The sequence below is a fragment of the Mus caroli genome, chromosome 6 (assembly GCF_900094665.2).
Source record: "Mus caroli chromosome 6, CAROLI_EIJ_v1.1, whole genome shotgun sequence".
Taxonomy (NCBI): domain Eukaryota; kingdom Metazoa; phylum Chordata; class Mammalia; order Rodentia; family Muridae; genus Mus; species Mus caroli.
The window spans coordinates 36310454-36328442 of NC_034575.1; the positions used below are offsets into that span (position 1 = coordinate 36310454).

The 17989-nt window shown below is 37.6% G+C and overlaps 1 protein-coding gene across 1 annotated transcript; it reads right to left on the reverse strand.

Moving 5' to 3' along the window:
- Positions 1–7964: 7964 nt before the first annotated feature.
- LOC110297076 (olfactory receptor 9A4-like) lies at positions 7965–9061 on the reverse strand. The gene has a single exon (XM_021165864.1). It carries the CDS (start codon positions 8996–8998, stop codon positions 8054–8056), a length of 945 nt encoding a protein of 314 aa, XP_021021523.1. The 5' UTR covers positions 8999–9061; the 3' UTR covers positions 7965–8053.
- Between the last annotated feature and the right edge of the window lie 8928 nt (positions 9062–17989).

Genomic DNA, 17989 nt, shown 5'->3' on the forward strand with positions numbered 1-17989 from the left:
ATGACTAGAAATACATGCTAGATTAACCTTGAAGGAAGCAAGCCCTCAATGAAAGCAATGTCACTTGATGTCCTATCAAATATGAAGTCAAAACTCACTGAGCCCAGAAGCTATTCTTTATCTCCTGGCTCTCAGCTGCACTGAACGTCCCCTGCTCACTGATCCTCTATGTACAAACCTTTGGGAGCCTCAACACAATGTTCTGTTCACTGACCTCTTCCTCTATATCATTGGGGTTAACTCTTTTTTTTTTTTCACTTAAAACTACTGCTTTTAATTTTCAAAGCAATAAAATGAAGACCTGTATAGTCCAGGCATTCTTTGTAGTGTGAAAAACAATATTATGATTGATAGATTTCTTTTCTTTCCAAAATTTATTTTATTTTTGTTTTCATTCATTTTGCACCCCATTCGCAACCTGTAAGGAGAATATACTGTATATTTTATGAATGCATCACCTGTCAATTAAAAAAGGAAACCTGCGGCCTATAGAAAAGGGTGGATTAGAAGATGAGACTAATGCATGGTACCTCTGCACTGATAATCAGCCACATGGCAGAATATAGACTAGAATAAATGGGATAATTTAAGTTTGGGTCTAGTAGGAGAAAAATCCTAGCAGTATGGACAAGGTATTTGTAAATATATTTTAAGTCTGGGTCTTATATCTGGGAGCATGGCCTGGGAGGAAGAACCATACCAAAGTTCTACAGCACTCTCCCTCCCTCCTCTCCTTCCAGTTCTGCCCTTACAAGTCCATCCCCTCATTATCTCCCCCTTCTCTGAGGAGAAGGTAAAGCTACCCCCACACAGGAATCTACTCCCAGCAGGACTAAGCAAATTCTCTCCCTCTGAAGCCCAACCAGGTATGATAAGGGGATTCAATGGCAAGCCATTGGACCCACCTTATAACTTAGTTTCTTTGCGTTTGTGGATTGTAGCATGGTTATCTTGCATGTTATGGCTAATGCTCACTTATAAGTGAATACATGCCATTCGGGGTCTGTGTTTCCTCGCTCAGGATATTGTTCTCAAGTTCCATTCATTTGCTTGCAAATTTCATGATGTCTTTGTTTTTAATAACTGAATAGCATTCCATTGTGTAGATATACCATATTATTTTAAACCCATTAAGTTAAGGGGTGTAGAGGTTGTGTACAGTTTCTGGCTATTACAAATAAAGCTGCTATGAACAAAGTTGAGCAAATGTCCCAGTGGTGAGGCATCTTTTTGGGTATATTGAGCCCTAATCTTTAGTGAACAAATAAGTCTGGATTCCATCTCTACTCTCAGAACCTAACATAATGTCTTATAGTTTGCCCCTATCCAGTGTTTATGCATGTGCACATGCATATAAGATAAAGAGAGAGACAGAGAAACCTAAGAAGGAGATAGAGTGTTTGGAGAGGTATTATTTGAGAGTGAAGAGAATAAAGGAAGAAAGGGGGTGGTAAAGAGAAGATCAGGAAGAGGATTCAGTATGAAATGGCTTTAGAGGTATACTCCACAAACAACTTGTATCTTTTGTATTAAGGAATTCAATGATATTGCTTTTGTGTTACAGATCAATAAATATCAGATTATCCCTCTTGTAATACCTTTAACTGTCAACTTGAAAAAATCCCTAGAATCTCCTCAGAATAGAATCTCAGTGAGAGATTGTCTACATTGGGTTGGGTTGTTCATAAGGTTAATCAATTAATTGATATAGGAAGACTCAGATAAATGTGGGTGATACCATTCCTTAGTCAGGAGGTCCTAGACTGTCTAAGAGTGGAGAAGTCTAGCTGAGCACAAACAATCAAGTAAGCATATGTATATTTCTCCTTGGTGTTGACTGTGGATGTGATGTGACACCTATTTGAAATCCCTGCCTTGACTTTTCAGCAAGGATGATTTGTAGTGTGGAGCAAGACAAAATAAATTCCTTTCACATCTAAGTTGCTTTTGTCAGGATCATTTATTACAGCAGCAGAAATAAGACTAGAACACTCCTATTTATAATTACGGCTACCTGTAAAGATGCCTGATAGCCATTTGGGAAAGATGAAGAAACTTTTACTGGATCTATTCTCACTGTGTCACAGAATACTCCTTTCTGTTTGACTACTGCAGCCAATTTTCCATTTGATAAGCAGTGGATCTGAGAACTGGCTCAAATCTGGAGGCTGTGGGAAGGACCACCACTTTCCATTACAGTGAACACCTTCAACCTTCTCATTTACCCTTTGATTAGGTATTATAAGTGGTACTCAAATGAGTGTCTTACCCATAAACATCATGTTCTATTACTCATCTCTAAAAATCATCATTTATGTTACTTTCTCTGATATTTTAACCATTCTGCCTAGTAAGATAGGTGAGTATATTTCCCATCTAATAGTTAATTCATCGGTCCTTTGATGTTGCAGCCAGCTCTATATCCTGCTGTTAAAAGGCCAGCTCTGAAATGGTGGCTTGTAACAAGCCATATCAAGTAATATCCTCCTAAATAACACTTTTGAAAATTACCTTGCTTGACAGAGTATCCTGAAGGCCTCTGAGGAGCAGGATCAGCTGGTAGGATTTCTGTCTAATGTAGAATATCAATTATAGCATTTTTACTTTCTAAGCCATTTAGTCCCTCCTTCCATAGTTTTCCAGCTATATTTGGAAGGTCTATTACTTTAATGAAATTTATTGCTTTCTGAAAACTTTCATGAGTCAGAAAATGACATATATTAGACTCATATTTCTAGACCACTGGCTAAAGTGTTAAATCCTGCATGATGGAGGAAAACCCCTAAATCCACACTTTCCCTTGTCCAGCGTTGTATTCCAAGTACTCTCCTGATGGTTCACTCTCTGAGCACACTTGCCCCTCCCCCAGCCATTCTTTCTCTTGCACATGCCAGCCCAGGCTTTCTGCAGTTTTGGTTTATAATATCTTTGTTTGCTGGTAGTCTCCACTTTCAAATTTATATTGAGAATCAAATCTATTGTTATGCATTTAGAAGATGAGGTAGAATCAGGTTATGAAGAAGACAAACATTGTCTCCTAAGGCAGTGTGTGAGATGCCTATAGATGTGTATTCTGCTAACAATCTGATATCAGTATCAGATTGGAATCCATCGATGGTACTTTTGGTTTGCTGCCCTATAAATATCTGATTATTCCATTTTTTTTATAAAATATTTATTTAATGTCTGAGTGCTCTGCTGCATATACATCCACCTGCATGAAGTGGGCATTGGATCCCATTACAGATGGTTGTGAGCCACCATGTAGTTGCTGGGAATTGAACTCACGACCTCTGGAAGAGCAGCCAGTGCCTCTAACTGCTGAGCCATCTTACCAATGCCTCCAAAGACTTATTTATTTGTTTACTTATTTATTTATTTATTTATTTATTTATTTATTGTATATGAGTACACTGTAGCTGTCTTCAGACATACCAGAAAAGGGTATTGGATCCCATCACAAATGGTTGTGAGCCACCACCATGTGGTTGCCGGGAGTTAAACTTAGGACCTTTAGAAGAGCATTTAGTGCTCTTAACCATTGAGCCATCTCTCCAACACCTCTACTTTATTCCATTTTTGATAGTTAGCTTTAATTGTCAACTTGAGACAACCTCAAATTGCCTGAGAAGAGATTACTTGTGGTCTATATTTCCCTCAAGGAAGTTAAAGGGAGAAGAGTCTATATTTTACAACAGAATATCTGGTCATTGATTCAGGCCAAATACAGTGGTTTGAATGATAATAACCAAATAGGCCCATATATTTTTAAGTGCTTGGTTCCCAGTTTTGGAAAATTAAGATGTGTGGCCTTGATGGAGGTGGTATATCATTGGAAATGGTCTTTGAGGTTTAAAAAGCCCACACCATTTCCAGTTCTCTCTCTCTCTCTCTCTCTCTGTCTCTGTCTCTCTCTCTGTCTCTCTGTCTCTGTCTCTGTCTCTGTCTCTGTCTCTCTTATTTTTTGGCCTCATGCTTGTGGATTAAGATGTAATCTCTTAGACACTGCTTCATTGTCATGCCAGCCTACCTGCTCACATATTCCCCACTATAAGGGTCATGGGCTCAAACTTTGAAATCGTAACACTTATATAATAAACTCTTTATTTTATATGTTGCCTTGGTCATAATGTCTCATCACAGCAATAGAAAAGTAACTAGCACATCGTAGAATATTGATATTCAAAGTTCTCAATTGAATCCTTACAGATATTCCATACAAAAACAACAAGGTAATAATGTTACCACCCTCAGATAACTAATGCTGTTCTCCTTAAGTAGAATGCTTTGCATTTGAATGTAGTGTTTATAATCAGATAATCCAGAGGGCTGGGGCAGGAGTATTGCTTTAAGTTTTAGATAATCTTGGGACATACCATGAGTTTCAAACAATCCTGAACTACAGTGTGTGTGAAAACCTTTCCCCAAATAATAACAAATAATAAAAACAAAATAATCACTTTATCTCGGTTGCTTCAGTTTTCATTCTACTTCCAGTCTTGCTTATACCATGTGACCTCTCTTGCATGTACTCTCTTCATTTTGATACTATCCACAATACCATTCCCACAGTTGGAGCCAATAAGATGCTCATCTCATCCTCTTAGAACTCCAGAATAGGGGGGAAAATTGAACTTCACATCTTTTTAAAGTACTGAGCTTTGAATATTTTGTTACATCAACATAAATTGGACTAATAAACTCTCTAACTCTGATACATTGATGAAATTATACTGAATCTATTTTCTCTCTCCAATAATGTCACTGAGAAGTATCTACCAAGCTATGTAGTTCTTATATTTCCTGTGTCCTTGAATTTCTGAAATACTAGCCCACAAAGGGGAAAATCTTAAAACCTCATGTGCTTCATGGCTTAATTATTATAAACTCTATTAATATTTCCAAAGAGGCATATTGATTGATTTATGATCAATGAACATGGATTCACCTTCAGATTCTCTGTTCTGTTTGGGGTCTATTTCTAATAAGAACTTAATTGGATTGAGTTTTCTAGAAATAAAATTTGAGTCCCATTTGTCTGCAGAAGAAATTTGCTATGAGAATACACTCTTATAAAGGAAAGTATGACACAGACAGGACAGAGGAAGAGAGCTAACAAAGGCTACTATTTTAGTTTAAGTCCACACTGTCTTAGAGTATTGGAAAGAGTGACTGAGAGATTGAGAGATTAACCATATAGAGTCACAGAAACAGAAGATTATTACTCCAAAGATTTGATCTTCTGTTGAATGATTTTGTGTCTTTATATCTACCACTTGTCCTACACTGAGTGGGAGCAAAATATATGCTTCTGTCATGAGATGTCTCCCACCCAGTCAAGGGAAAATCCCTGAAGAAGGTGAGGCTGTGAGCAGCCTGATTACAATTGCTTGTTTGGGAAATGTGGAAAGGATGCATTTAGAACACTTACATGTCACAATCTCCAAAAGGCAACCTGAGGGCAAATAGATGTTGTTTGCTGTCTAATGTAAGAGAAGTCTAGTTTACAAATTGAGCCGTATAAAATAACTAAACAGAAGATTCCATATAAACAGCCCATGGACAACTAGCAGATCCCAACACCTGAATATTACCAGAATGATATAGAAAAATCTTTGATAAAGACACCACCACCTCAACATGACAATGATATTTAAGGATATTGAAGCCTATGCTTCTGAGGGTCATCCCATTGAATACAAATGGACAGGGAAATGTACCACAACAAAACTCTTCATCTAGAACATTAAGCAAATTGGCATAATTGCAATCAAATTGTTACTGCTATATAAAGTGCCTGCAATGAACAATTTTTAAAATCAAAATGTCTACCTTTAAAACAAAGATAAAAGCGCATGTATAGAAGCAGCAAAGTATGACCCATGAAAAAGAGAAAAAATAGATTATAAAAACTGATTGTGATACAGCAATATGTCACATTAAATCCAACTTGAGATAGGTATTTTCAGAACTGAACCAAATAGTACTGTGATGCTAAAGTATGATGGCCTGGTTTCTCTGCATTGAGACATGCAGATCCAGATGGAAATCTTATCACTCAAGAGTACTGTAAATGGAATGAAAAATTTGCTAAAGGAGCTCAGTAGTATATTTCAACTGATGGAAGAAAAAATAATAAAATATATGAGAAGGAATGATGCAATCTAAGGAACAAAAACTAAAACTTGAAAAGAAAAAACTTCAAGAAATTATGACACATCCCTAAGTATACTTACTAGCATACACGTAATAAGAGTACCAGAAAAGTAGGAGGATACAGGCACAGAAACTTCCTAAATTTAGTAACAAAGAAAGAAAGAAAACATTAGTCTACACATTCACAAAAGTCAATAAACTTCTAGGAAAATAAGTAGAAAGATGAAAAAGAAAGCAACCTTCCAATCAACCAAGCTCATATGTAATGGGCACTCAGTAAGATCAACAACTGACTTGTAGTTAGAAATAATTATCCCCAGAAGGCAGTGGATAGAGTGTTATGTGCTAAGTGTAAAGAAAATACAAGATCCACTTGGGGGACAGGTAGACGAGGAAAGTGGAATTAGGCTCCTAGATATAGTGACTTCTTGTTTCTAGAAGACACTCCAAGGAGAATTAGAGAGATGGCACAGGGACCAGAATCTAAGCAGGACCAATAGTGAAAGAAAGAGGAGCCAGAGGCTCTGTAATTACCCAAGCCAATATCTGCTTAATGAACTTCCAGCCTTAGGCCTCTTCCATGCCAACTGGAAAAAATTGTATGTTTTTTTTTCCTCTGTGGCTTGATCTTCTGTCTTTCCCAGGTGTTAAAGTCTTTGTGCCAGGGAATGTGCTTGGTGAACCCTCATATGACCACTAACAACCTGGTTACACTATTAAAACTAAAACTAGAAAGAATCCTGTAATCAGCAAAATTATTTTCTAAATGTGGGGCAATCCCACACAAATGAGAGGATTGGCTGCTGAAAGACCAAACTTACAGAAAATATTAAAGTTCTTGAGTGTGGAGATAAGGCTTAGTGGGTAAATCTTGTCTAACAAATGAGTGAATAGGTTCATCTGCTAGTACACACACACACACACACACACTTCAGATATGAAGGATCTACTGATTGATGTCATGTAAATTTCTTCCTTCTAAACTTCTTCTAATACTACTTGAAATCCCATAACTCCCAAGCCCCCAAACCCAAACTCTTGAATTGCCTCTCATTTTAAAAATTCTGCATGGAGAGAAGTCTTTTGCAAGGCCTCAGGAATTTGAAGTCAGAAATCTTAGACTGGAATAATTTTGAAGAGAAATGGCAGTTTTCAGCAGTTGTAATACACAGTACTATATTTCTAGAATTTCATTTTTATTTGTTTTTTTTAATACCTGCCTTTAAGAGGAGCAGTTTATGCAATACTCTGAAGTTTTGGAAAAGAAATCTTCCCTATTCCTCTCCCCAATTATTCTGGATACTACTAAGAATTTCCAGAGGAAATATTTCCCATGTCACCATTCTAGATTATTTTTGTGGCAATATACAAACAATGCTGTAGTCAATTATGTACCAAGTGAGGAAAATTATAATACGATCTACAAATATAAAGAAAACCCAAATGTTTTTTAAATGTAGATGGGCATCTTGTCACATAATTGCAAAATAATCTCTAAAATATGGAGAATGTCTTAGCAAATTGATGGACCAAATCGAACATGTTTGTCTTTGTATTCTCTCAATGGTACCTCTTATACTTCAACATTTTTGCCATTACTCCTCTTCTCTAGGAAATACATCTTCAGAGTAATGTGTCTAATAAGATGCTAAGGAAACTGTGTTTTCTTGCTCTGATTCATCCAGCGATTTCAAGAACATTCTTCATTGTGCTCACCAGTGTAAAGAATGAAGTCTGTAAGGTTCTAGTTATCATAAGAAGAGATTCATTTAAAGTACCTATCTTCCATGACATGGTTGTAATTTGTGCCCAGGATTCAGAGTTTACTACAACTCTAATGGACTAGGGAAGTTGAGATTTTCTAGGCCCTGTCACCTAAGAGTGACTGAGAGAAGAGCTAATCCCTGAAGAGCAGACAGCAACGCTTCACTCCATCTCTAAGGGCCTCTTTGACTTTATCATTTCGAAGTGTGAAGATGAAGGGGTTCAGAAAAGGAGTGACCACAGAAACCAGCAGGGAGGCCACCCTGTTGTACTCTGCTGCCTGTGTTTGCTTAGGTTTCACATAGAGGAACAAGCAGGTGCCGTAGCCAATCACAACAAAAGTGAAATGGGAGGCACAGGTGGAGAAGGCTTTCTTCCGGCCAGAGGCTGAGGGGATCTTGAGGATGGTGGAGATGATATAGGTGTAGGAGACAATTGTGGGGATCAAGGATCCAACAATAATGAAAACAGCCATTATGAAAAGAATGAACTCTGTGAGAAAGGTTTCATTACAAGATAATTTGAGCAATTGGCCTCGATCGCAGTAAAAATGATCTAAGAGATTTGATTTGCAGAAAGTAAACTGGAATGTGGCATAGACTGGCCAGATTTCAGAAAGGAACCCAAACATCCAGGACACCATGACCACCCAGATGCAAGTGCGGCTGTTCATGATGACGTTATACCTCAAAGGATTGCAGATAGCCACATAACGGTCCACAGCCATTGCTCCAAGCACTGCAAACTCTGTGGTCCCTAGAGAGAGGTAAAGGAAGAGTTGGGCAATGCATCCATTCAGAGATATTGTCTGCTTCCCAGGGAGTAGAAGACCCCAAAGCATTAAGGGAACAATTGTAGTTGTTACCAGGATTTCCAGGAGTGAGAGGTTGCCCAGGAAGAAGTACATGGGGGACTGTAGACGTTTATCAACACAGACAATAATGATGATGACCATGTTTCCCAGCAGTGTCACTGAATAGAAGAAAAAGAATATGGCAAAAAGGATGTAGTGTAGCTCTTGGGATCCAGGGAAACCCAGAAGGCAGAATTCAGTTGCACTAGAGAGATTGTCCATCATTAGTGTTTGACTTTTGCTTCCAAGTTGTAGGTCTGCATCAAACAGATCCTTCTGGTTATGGAATTGCCCTTCTTCCTCCTACGTTAACTGCACCATAAGATATAAAGGCATTCCAAAGAAAGGTTAAACCATGGAACTTTGCCTAAGCAGTGTCACACAAAGCCATCCAAAGGCCAACAGAGAAAAGGTCAGGTCAGTTTCTAGGGCCAGCATTCTTGCTGTCCACAGATTTTAAAACATCACAGAACATCAGTATCTCCACATGAAAACCCTAGGATGGGGTAATTTTCCAAAACAGAGTCATTCTTTTCTAACTGCGTTTATCCTCAAGAGCTTAGAAAGAATGACAGATTATAGCTGACATGGATAAGAGCCCATTCTGATACCTGGATCTCTCTGTTCCTCACTTCTGTGGTCTTAACTGTCATTTCCTCAAATACCCCTTTCCAGTCACTGTTCCCCAAACAAGGAAGCATGCTCATTAGTGAACTGTAGTTTTCTTCATAGCACTTACTACCTGATATTACATATCTAATTGCTTATTCCCCTCCTTAATATTAAACTGAATAACTATGAAGAGGACAAGTGGAATAATCCCTGATGTATGGTATTTATATTCAGAGAAAATATATGCACTAAACCACATGCCAGAAAATTAATGGATTGCATAATAATTAGTTCCCTAATAGTATGATATAGACATGATTACTAAGAAATTTAATTTTAGGGGCTGGAGAGATGGCTGGAGTTAAGAGCACTGACTGCTCTTCCAAAGGTCCTGAGTTCAAATCCCAGCAACCACATAGTGGCTCACAACAATCTATAATGAGATCTGATGCCCTCTTCTGGGGTGTCTGAAGACAGCTACAATGTACTTACATATAATAAATAAATAAATAAATAAATAAATAAATAAATAAATAAATAAATCTTTTTTAAAAAGAAATTTTATCTTATTTTTCATTTATGACATTAAAATATACATTCTATGAAAACAAGAACATCTTCAAATCTGTGTTTAAGACTGTCATATACAAGTTATACATCTGTATACAAAACAAAAACTAAAAACTAAAACTTAAAAAAAAAAACAGCCTCAGGAAATTATGACACATCCCTAAGTATACTAGCATACACATAATGCGAGTACCAGAAAAGTAGGAGGATACAGACACAGATAATTATTGCAAACTTCCTAAATTTAGTAACAAACAAAGAAAATATCACTCTACATATTCACAAAAGTCATAAACTTCTAGGAAAATAAGTGCAAAGAGAAAGAAAACAACCAACCAAGCTCATATGTAATGGACACTCAGAAAGATCAACAACTGACTTGTGGTTAGAAATAATTATCTCCAGAAGGTAGTGTATAGAATGCTACATGCTAAGAGTAAAGAGGAAAGAAAATATACATATATACATTTGTACATATATAATACCACAAATATATATATATATATATATATATATATATGTATATATATATTGACCCACAGGAATAGTGTGGAAATTTTTCAGCTGATGATAGAGGTTAAGTATTATATATCTTGGTCAAGACTAGTTCAGCTATTTCCTCAGTCTACTCTACCTTAGTGGTAGTGGATAGAGTGCTACATGCTAAGAGTAAAGAGTAAAGAAAATATACATATATACATGTGTACATATATAACACCACAAAGCATAATATGTTGACAAATATATATATATTGACCCACAGGAATAGTGTGGAAAATTTTCAGCTGATGATAGAGGTTAAGTATTATATATCTTGGTCAGGACTAGTTCAGCTATTTCCTCAGTCTACTCACCTTAGGTTCCTCTCCTTTTTCACATCAACACTGTCCTTCCTCCCTGCCCTTCCTTCAATTGCCCTTTCTATTTTTCTGTGGCCCTTTTACTAATGGAAAGTCTCAGAATTCAAGGCTCAAATGGTTGGGAGGGATCAATGTCTGTTTTTCTTTCATAGTTTTTGAGTTAACAGCAGAAAATATAGATAAAGGCAGAACAGGGAGCAGTCCTCTGATTTTTGTTAGGGTAGCCCAGATCTAAAAGGGCATACTGTATGAGGTTGTGTGCAGAACTGTCCAACCTGCTGCCCCTCCCTAGTCTACACCTCTATTTTTTAAATTTCCATAAGACATCGAAGTCCCAGACTTTCCACTCCAATTCCCCGAGTTTCTCCTTCAGAGAGGCAGAATTTTTACAAAGAACTGACCTCTTTAGAGGGGTTTCATGTTGCTTTTGACATTCTACAGATTTAGCAGAAATGAATTGCTTCCTGGCTAGTGCTGAGCAGTATGATATGCTGGGGCCTCTCCTCATGGTGAAAAGGGCGGGGGATCTATACCGGAGCTTTGGAAGACGTGTAGCAATGAACATGTTGTACTGACTTGAGGATTTGTCCTTCTCCTCTCTCCCCTCCACCCCTTTTCTCCTTCCCAAAGGAACTAAAGTCACCGAGGTATGTGTTCTTAATTAACCCAAGTTCAGTGAGGTCTCTCAGCAGGCTATCTGGGGAGATCAGGGAAAAAAGTTTCAGTTTTCTTCATTTTTGGCCAATTAAGTTGCAGAACTTTTCCAAGTCTGTTAGTGGGGAAACTGAAATCTTGTTGATTGGGGACTTCTTAATCTAAGGGTGCCTTCCCACAATGCCCCAAGGCCTGTTGCCTGGACTGTGTCAGACTCCAAACACCTCATCTTCTCAGTTCGTTATCTTAGGATCTTCCCACGATTCTAAGTTATTCAGAACCGGATTAAGTTCCATCCTCTCAGAGACACCATAATTCTCCTGAAAAATGTGCAGTGATAATTTTTAATGCCTGCATCTCAAGCACAGTGAAAGCCTTAACTAGACCTTGACATTTTCTTGAAGCCTGACACATTAACCATCTGTGTTACAGTGAGTCTCACAGCTGGCACTGACCGTGACCCTACAGAATGCTGTGGAGAAGTTCTACCCGCAACTCTAATCACACTCTATAGAAGGTCTTGGATTTTCCCTCTTCTAAATATATATACATGTGCATGTGTTCCAGCAAGGTTCTTGCCATTCTTTTTCTTTTCCTACGGTTGTGGTGCTGAGTCCCAGCTGGACCACTTCCAAGTAGGGAGCGCAGAGGAAGCTTCTGGAGACAGCTATGTTCACAACCTGGAAGAACTGACAAAATGCAAATCAGAAATCTGTTTGGTGCTGGAGAGAGCAGAATATGTGTGCATTAGAAAACATTTGTCTGCGTTTAGGTTCTCATTTTAAGTATGCCTATTCATTCTGAAATGTCAATTGGCACCTAAGCGGATAAATTGGGAATAATTTTCCTTCCTGTTTTTTTTTTTTTTAATTGCTAAAGCCCAGCTTGTCATGTAATTTTAGAGGGATTTCTAACTATGGATCCTCATAGTCCTTTAAAGAGAGTGCTATGAAAATCTGTTGTGCAACCTTTTCTATCTCATTTAACAACATGGAAAATATATAACTCCATAAAACCGTGCATCATCGCACCTTTTCTCTTACATGCTACTCAATAAGGTTAATATTTTATTTTTTATTTTTTGCAAATTTTGTTAATCAGTTTCTGTGTTTTTTCCATGCTTATTGTTTAAAAAAAATACCATAAGTACTCTTAAGTGTTTATAAATAAACAATTATTTTTTTTCTAGAATAAATTTCTACAGTTGGAATTTTTAGGTCAAGCTGTAGAAAAATTGAAACTTTTGTTTTCATCTGGCACAAAATTACATTCTAACAAGTCTGAATTTACTTCCTTATATAACTGATCCACTATGAAATATAGGTATAATTTAATTTTTATTTTAATTATGAATTTTAGAGAACAAATTAAAATACATTATTAAAGAAACCAGTTGACGCACCTGATAAAATGAAAAATCTTCTGAACAATAAAACTACCTACTGATTCAAAAATAAATGTAACTGAATATCCCTATGTATGTTAAACAAATGAAATTCATAGCTAAAACCTTCCTACACAGAGAACTGTAGATCCAGATGGCTTGTCTGATATATCCTATCAAATATTTAAAGAAAAATGCAAATCTTATACTTCTAGTCTTCTAGTAAGTTGAGAAGAAAGCACTTTCCAATTTATTTCATTTGGTCAGGTTGATCTCTACACCAAAGACTTTACAGGGAAATAAGTCAACGTAGCAATATTGTCGTGAACATAGAACATGAATAGTTCTCAATTCCATACTAGGCAAGGAAAATCCATAATTAAAATGTTGTCATTTTATTCTAGAAATGCAAAGGTTACTTAATATGAGATGAATCATTAATTTGTAATGTTAATAAAATCAAAGAGGAAAATTAACAACCACCCCTAAAAGGTCAGGAAGGACATGGGAAGTAAGTCAGCACTTACTGGTTCAGAACTCTGAGCAAATTAGAAACAGAACAAAACTTCCTTAAACTGAAAAATAAAATCTATGAAAAAAATCTAATACTAAATATTATCAAATTTATTGAGGAGAAACTTAATACTGTCTTTCAAACATGGGAACTGAGGTAAATATAACTATTCTGATGAGTTCTATCTAACAATGGGTTAGAAGTTTTAGCTAATTCATAAAAAAAAAAACTAAATAAAAACCTTCAGTTAGGAAATAAAAATAACATTATATATTTACAAATGGGATAGTCTTGTAATTTGAGATCCATAAATCCAGTAAATTAATAGATATAATTATCAGTCACAGAAAGAAAAGATAGATGTGCAAAAATTTATAGATGTACAGAAAACCTAAAAACCCCATCAATCCATTATAAATGAAAAAGAATCAAAACATGAAGAAAATGAAGACACACATTTAACAAGCTCTATATAAGACATATGTTTAAAATTATAAAATCCTGCTGAGACAAATGAGAACTAAATAGATAGTCAAACATTCTATTGTCGTACATTAGAAGACTCAATTATGCTAGATATCTATTCTTCTCAAATTAGTATATAAAGTAAATGCAAGGCCACTCAGAACCTTATAAGGCTTTTTATCATGCTTAAAATATATCTCAAAAGTGGTATGGAATGTAAAGAACCTACAGTAGTTAGAATAATCATGATGAAGAACAAGACAGAGATGTACGATATGTAAATTTAATACAATAATGCTACAGTAATAAAGACAAAAGGATTTTGACATAATATTGTGCGAGTGAAAAGAAATTCTGATCAATGAGACTCAGATTTAAACACTTGAATTGACTGTAAACAGACTATTGATAAAAAGGATGGGCAACTGAAAATTTCATATATTCCTTAGTGGAATGTGCAATAGATACAAAGAATATCTAAATACACGCATCTAATATTGTTGTGTCCGACCAGAGGCTCACATGTCTGGGTTCTAGTCTGGAAAGGCATCTTGGGAACCTGGAAGAGAAGAGGGGGGACTAGGTGGTGCACGAGAGAGACAGAACCAAGACAAGGCTCTGTTCAAGGTTCGATTTTACTATTTTTGACTCAGTTATGAAGCAGGGGAAGGGGCCCGATTTCTGCCAAATCATCTTGGAGTAAAGTTGCAGGTGAACACGTGATAGCTCCGGAACAGCTAGTTGGCAGGCAGTGGCAGTGGGAGTGGCAGGATGATAGGGTGGCAAGCTCCGCCCCGATGCTCTCTAACACTGAAACCTGAGCAAACAGGTTTCAGGTTGGGGAGGGGAGGTTACATAATATACACCTATTATGTTACTCTTAGATCTTTTCCAAAGGTAAATGAAAACACAAATTCCATGAAAAACACTTTTAGGAACGGTGATGGCAGTTCAGTCCACAAGGAACTGCAGTGATTCAAATGATAACAAGTTAGTAGCCAAATAAGCTGTGGTATATTCGTGTAGAGAAAGGCTATTAGACAATTAAAAGAAATACAATATTGACAGAAGCATTATCACGAGTTATGATGATTAGGTAAAAGGTTATATTAAGCCAAAGACTAAAATGTTAATAAGCTCAAAAATAAAAGTAAAAGTATCAAAACCCAAATGATTAGCCAGGGATAAAAAAATAAATTGGAAGGGGCACAAAGGAAAATTTTCCATGCTGATCATGTTCTACCACTTGGCTGTGGTGTAAACAACGCATGTGCAGAAATATGAAAAATAAATTATTGCAACTTGAATTGAAAGTATTACTATCTAGTGTAAAAAAATTTAGCCTGCATTAAATTGAAAACATTTGGAAAATAAACACAACTGTATAGCAAAGGATGTATCTTTGTGGAATGATGGGGAAAGACATGAGATAGATGCAAGAATGAAGACAACATTGATGTGGATTCTAAAGCAGTTAGAAAAAGAGAAGTATTCTTTCCTTTTTTATTTTTGTCTATGTTGTGTGTGTGTGTGTGTGTGTGTGTGTGTGTGTGTGTAGTATGTGTGTGCTCACCCATGAAAGCCAGAGATTGACATCAGGATGCCTTTTCTTAATTTCCCTTCACCTAATTATATTAAGACAGGATATCTCACTGCAACTAGAGCTTGCCATTTTATTTTAGCTAGAATGGCTGGTCAGCAAGTCTCTGGAATCCACCTGTCTCTGCCTCTATGCACTCGGATCACAGGTTTGTGGCTTTATACTCAGACCCATCTCTTCTGTGAGTGCTGGAGATCTTAACAGAGCACCTCATGCTTTGACAACAAGCACTTTACCCATTGAGATATCTCTGTGGCTTTTACATATAGGTGAGATCAATTGTCTTGCTTGATCAGAAGCTTTCTCACTCTAAGTTAAAGCCCAGTTCCTATAAAGCCCTATGTGACTTGTAGAAACACTTTTCTCTAATGTAATGTAGTACCATTCCTATTCTACTCAATCTCATCCATAACCCCAGACACTGGTCCACCTCCTACAAGGGCTTTAGTACACATCGTTCCTTTGCCCATTCACAAAATTCACCTAGTGACATCAGATATCAACAAAACATCACTTTTGCAAATGTCCCCTCTAACCTCCACAAGCATATCTAAAGGTGATCACATGTGCTTTTTTCTACCTGTTCTTAGAATGGAGGCTATACCCTATTTATAATAGCCAGAAGCTGGAAAGAACCCAGATGTCCCTCAACAGAGGAATGGATACAGAAAATGTGCTATATTTACACAATGGAGTACTACTCAACTATTAAAAACAATGAAATTATGAAATTCCTAGGCAAATGGATGTATCTGGAGGATATCATCCTGAGTGAGGTAACTCCATCACAAAAGAAGCCACTTGATATGCACTCACTGATTAGTGGATATTAGCCCAGAGGCCTAGAATACCCAAGATAAAATTTCCAAAACACAAGAAAACCAAGGAGAAGGAAGACCAATGTGTGGGTACTTCATTTTTCCCTAGAATAGGGAATAAAACACCCATGGAAGGAGCTGCAGAGACAAAGTTTGGAGCTAAGATGAAAGGATGGACCATCCAGAGACTGCCCCACCCAGGGGTCCATCCCATACTCAGTCAGCAAACCCAGACACGATTGTATATGCCAGCAAGATTTTGCTGAAATATCTTGTGAGGCTATGCCAGTGCCTGGCAAATAAAGAAGTGGATGCTCACAGTCATCTATTGGATGGAACACAGGGCTCCCAATAGAGGAGCTAGAGAAAGTATCCAAGGAGCTGAAGGGGTCTGCAACCCTATAGGTGGAACAACAATATGAACTAATCAGTACCCCCAGAGCTCATGTCTCTAGCTGCATATGTAGCAGAAGATGGCCTAGTTGGCCATCACTGGGAAGAGAGGCCCCTTGGTCTTGCAAATTTTATATGCCCCAGTACAGGGGAATGCCAGGGCCAAGAAGTGGGTGTGAGTGGGTAGGGGAGCAGGGTGGCGGGAGGGTATAGGAGACTTTTGGGATAGCATTTGAAATGTAAATGAGACTATGCAGGGGCCTAGCAAACACAGAAGTGGATGCTCAGAGTCAGGTATTGGATGGATCACAGGGCCCCCAATGGAGGAGCTAGAGAAAGTACCCAAGGAGCTAAAGGGATCTGCAATCCTATAGGTGGAACAACATTATGAACTAACTAGTACCCCCGGAGCTCTTGACTCTAGCTGCATATGTATCAAAAGATGGCCTAGTCGACCATCACTGGAGAGGCCCATTGGACTTGCAAACTTTATATGCCCCAGTACAGGGGAACTCCAGGGCCAAAAAGTGGGAGTGGGTGGGTAGGGGAGTGTGTGTGGGGGAGAGTATGGGGGACTTTTGGGATAGCATTGGAAATGTAAACGAGGAAAATACCTAATAAAAAATATAAAAAAAAACATTTAAAAAAGAAATGTAAATGAAGAAAATATCTAATAAAAGATAATAAAAAAAAAAGAATGGAGGCTGTAGTACATTGATATGACTCTGTACAGGACTAAAATATTCTGATTTCTGTCTTTAAAAGTAAATACACCTGTATATATAACAAAGGATGTATCTCATTTTTGTGGAATGATGGGAAGAGACATGAGGCAACGGCAAGAAGAAATGAATTCAACATTGATGTGAACTGTAACTCCTCCAGTCCTTCTACCAGCTCTCCCACTAGAGTCCTGAGCTCAGTCTGGCTGAGTGGTTGGCTCCAAGCATCCACATCTGCATTGATCAGTTGCTGGATGAACCTCCTGAGGAGTAGCCACACCAGGATTCTGTCAGCAAGAANCTCTTGGCAACAGCAACAGTGTCAGGGTTGTTATCTGCAGACAGGATGGATCCCCAGGTGGGGCAGTCTCCAGATGGCCCTTCCTTCAGTCTCTTCTCCATTTTTTGTCCCCATTTTTCCTTTGGACAGGAATATTTCTCGGAAATCTGGAACTATAGATGCTAGCATCAGCAACAGAATACAAGAGATGGAAGAGAGAATCTCAGGTGCAGAAGATTCCATACAGAACATCGGCACAACAATCAAGGAAAATGGAAAATGCAAAAAGATCCTAACTCAAAACATCCAGGAAATACAGGACACAATGAGAAGACCAAACCTAC